This window comes from Selaginella moellendorffii, unplaced genomic scaffold (genome assembly GCF_000143415.4).
Source record: "Selaginella moellendorffii unplaced genomic scaffold, v1.0 SELMOscaffold_11, whole genome shotgun sequence".
Classification (NCBI taxonomy): Eukaryota; Viridiplantae; Streptophyta; class Lycopodiopsida; order Selaginellales; family Selaginellaceae; genus Selaginella; species Selaginella moellendorffii.
The window spans coordinates 830,754-834,726 of record NW_003314272.1 but is presented as its reverse complement, the minus strand read 5'-3'; the positions used below and the strand labels follow the sequence as shown (position 1 = coordinate 834,726).

Here is a 3,973-nt window from a genome sequence, read left to right as displayed (position 1 = left end):
AGAGTTGGACTCTTATTCGTCCCTTCTACCCCCTCACTCTAAAGAAGAAAAAGTTAGTCACTTTTTAGCCTTCTGGTAAAAGCTACAACTACTGACCATTCCAAGGCTTCTAGGCTTTAAAAGTCGGGGAAATATTGACACAAGCACCACAGAAATGGATCTAGCACTTGCTGTGAGCTCCACAACTTTCATTGCTCTGTTGGTCTTGTGCTTCTTGAAAGCTCGCTCTAATCTTCCACCAGGTCCATGGGGATTGCCCCTGATTGGCCACCTACACTTGCTAGTAAGAATGCCCCTGCACAAAGCATTGCAACACATAGCCAATAAGTATGGCCCTATTACTTCCTTGAGGCTGGGAATGATCCCAACGGTGGTGATCTCTAGCCAGGAGCTTGCCAAAGAGGTCTTCACCACACATGATCTAAATTTTGCTTCCAGGCCGTACTTGGTTGTAGGCGACCACTTCAGCTATAACTTTTCTGGAATTTCAACCAGTCCCTATGGCGAGCTATGGCGAAACACCCGCAAGCTGTGTACAATGGAGCTCTTCACGGCCAAGTGTATCGACTCCTTCTCTTGGGTCAGAAGGGATGAGCTTTCTCGTGCGCTGGAGGGGATTTTGAAGGCCCATGGCGATGGCAAACCTGTGGAGGTGAGAAAAGTGGCCAGTGTTTTCTCCTTCAACGTCACATCACGAATTTTGATGAGCAAGAGGTACTTTGGTGATGAAAACGTAGATGCCCATGCCATGGAATTCAAGAAGCTCAACAGCAATGTTCTTGAGCTGGGGATCAATCCCTGTGTTAGCAACTTGGTGCCCTGGTACTTGCGATGGCTGGACTGGCAGATTCCTCGCTACAAGCAAATCCATGCCAAGCAAGACGAGTTCTTGCAAAAGATTGTTGAGGAGCACAAGGAGACGACACGGGAATGCAAGGACTTCCTCGATATTATGCTCGACTTCTTTGGAGCAGGGACACAAGGGGAGACTTACGTAAAGGCGAATCTCATGGTAAGCTTTGCAAAACTTCCCCTTGATTGCTGCCCTCGACTAACAGGTATTTCTTATGCTACAAATGCCCAGGAGATGTTAATTGCTGGTAGTGATACCACCACCACCGTGAGCGAGTGGCTCATGGTTGCAGTGATGCACAATCCTCGAGTCATGGCCAAGCTCCACGAGGAGCTCGACAGGGTTGTGGGCAGCACTCGGATGGTGCAAGAGTCGGACCTCCAAAAGCTCGAGTACCTCCAGATTGTCCTCAAGGAATCACTCAGACGCTATCCTCCGGGAGCCTTACTCATACCGCGCATCTCAAGGCAAGCAGCAACCGTTGGCGGCTTTCACGTTCCAAAAGGGACCACTCTCCTGGTGAATGCATGGGCGATTGGAATGGATCCGGCAGTGTGGGAGAATCCCACACAATTCCACCCGGAGCGCTTCTTAGGGAGCTCCATCGATGTCAAAGGCCAAAACTTTGAGCTCCTCCCGTTTGGATCTGGGCGGAGGAAGTGTCCGGGAATGGGCATGGGATTGCGATCAGTGGAGCTGCTCGTGGCAAATCTCATCCATGGCTTCAATTGGAGCTTTGTGCCTGGAACAACGCCGTCCATGGAAGAGGTTTTCCTCACTACTGTGCAGCTCAAGACCCCATTGCAAGCCATGGCCACTCCAAGGCTTCCAAAAGAGGTTTACATCAATTACGTAGAGTAGTCAACGTAATAAAGTTTTATGTGTGGGCGGATTTAAAAGTAGCGATTGCAGTCTAGGTAGGCCATGACATTTCTTGCTGGAATTCTCGCAAAGGCGCTTCCACAAGGGCGTTTCAAAAGACCAAGTCGAGAGTCTGGCTCGGGCACATGCTGTGAGCATTGAGTTTACAGTGATTTTAGTCCGTTCCGGCATAGTTTCAAACTCATGGCTTGGCTCCTTAAGTTTGCTAGATTGGCAATACACTTGCAAGAGCAAAGTCCACAACACCATGTTAGTTTGAAGAACATTTCTGTTTCTTTGTACAGCCCATTCTTGGCAAGAGAAATCAAACTCTTTGCTTACCTTAGTTTTGTCGTGAAAAATAATTTGGTTTAATGTTAATATTTGGTTTAATTTACCATACCTCAATAATGTTCATGAGGCTCAAAAGGTTCAATTGTACATTTGAAGGCTTTAAAATTGGGTTTGAAAATCCTGAATCATTTGTTAATGACTTGCTATTTTAGCATTTACATTCTCAATATTGCCTTAAGAACAACCTTCTTTACTTTATAGAGACTGATCTTAATAACCATTTATGGCTGATGGTGCCTTTAATTTTTATTTTATGTTTTCTCCACATTTACTATAACTCTTCTATTCTAGATGGATATATAAAATATCATCATAGGATTAAAAAGTTGTGTATATATTTCCTTAGGTGGGAGATGTGACATAATGTTATTCAATATGTACATAATTACATTCTCTTTTATATTACAGAAAGATGGTTGAAGTCAACTATAATTTTCTATTATTTGAGGTTGCAATGTTTGATTGATAGGTCTTTTCCATGGTCAATTGTTAGTAATAAGTATATCATTATTGTTTTTAACTACTTGACTTATTGGGTGAAAGTCAATGCTTTTGTTAGTGCATTTATGAGTATTGTTAGATACTTCTTCTTCAATCAAATGGAGTGGATTATAATGGTCCTATATTTATGATTGAGGCATTTCATGTTAGTTAAAGGATATACCACACTTTCATACTGTTTATCATTCACATGGTTTGGTGGAATGACTTATTCCAACTTTCAAACAGATGATCATAAAGTATATGAATTCACTATATTCAGATTAAAATGGTTATATGCTATCTTTTTGGTATGCATATGTCAAAGGGGCACAAAGTGCTTTACCATATAAACTCTTTTATAGTTATGATTAAATATTACTAACAAACTTAAATTGACTTTTACAATTGCCATAAGTTGTTGATACTAAGTTTTAGGATTAGTATTTGATGAGTATTCTTCCATTATTTCAAATAAAGCCTATGAACACTTGGGCCATATACAAGTAAGATAACAACAATGCTACAATTATCATTAACTCAATTTTAGATGAAGCACTATAATTAATCCTATTGTTCCAACTATATCCCATTTTACTACTTACACTCAAGTTTAAACTTTTGATTAACTAGGAAGAAACATAAATTAATAATAAGTAAAAAGAGTCAAAGAGACTAGTTAATGCACCAAAAGCTAGCTCTCTAGCAAAAGAAGAAAGCTAACAATCGACTTTGAGGAAGCTAAGTTACTAATAAAAAAATAAAAAAATTAATAGTGATTAATATATGCTTGGGCTAAACTTGAGAGATCCTACACATAAAGTTTTATATTACAACTAGTGGATTTGAGGTTTTATATTTAATTGACTTATATTTATTGTAAATGTTTTTAATTAGGCAACTAATAAAACTAGTTTGCTTCACATAGCAACACTTGGTTTGCTTAATAGTAATTCTTATTATTTATTAATCTAGTTGATCAATTGGAAGTTTATAATTATAAATATATTATAAATTATAAATACAATATTAATCTTATAACATATTAACAATTAGATAGTCAAACCAACTAAAATATATTAAAAGTTTATAAATTATAAATATGAGGTCCAAGTGTATAGCTATAATACTATATACTAATATTAGGATAGTGGGATTTTGATAGTTTCAATTTGGATTATTCACTCCTATATATAAATTTGAGTTTTTGGGCTATTGCATGCACTCAAATTGGTGGAGATGAGGGGAAATTTTGATTATCCATAAGGAGTGCTTAGATTTGGGATTTTAGTTTAAATTTACTTTTCCATTGTTTAAATCTCATTTTCTTTGTAACTTTTTCAATTTTTTCTTTTTTCCTTTTTCCTTTTCATTCATCTTCATTGTAGAGTAGCAGTCTCCTCCTCCTTTGACTCTAGAGTAGTA

The 3,973-nt window shown here is 38.4% G+C and overlaps 1 protein-coding gene across 1 annotated transcript; it reads left to right on the top strand.

Annotated features, from left to right (window-relative positions):
- The first annotated feature begins 99 nt into the window (after positions 1 to 99).
- LOC9651665 (flavonoid 3'-monooxygenase) lies at positions 100 to 1,816 on the top strand. Its single transcript, XM_002968940.2, has 2 exons — positions 100 to 1,012; positions 1,085 to 1,816. The coding sequence occupies exons 1-2, from the start codon at positions 155 to 157 to the stop codon at positions 1,712 to 1,714; spliced, it is 1,488 nt and encodes a 495-aa protein (XP_002968986.2). The 5' UTR covers positions 100 to 154; the 3' UTR covers positions 1,715 to 1,816.
- Positions 1,817 to 3,973: the final 2,157 nt, after the last annotated feature.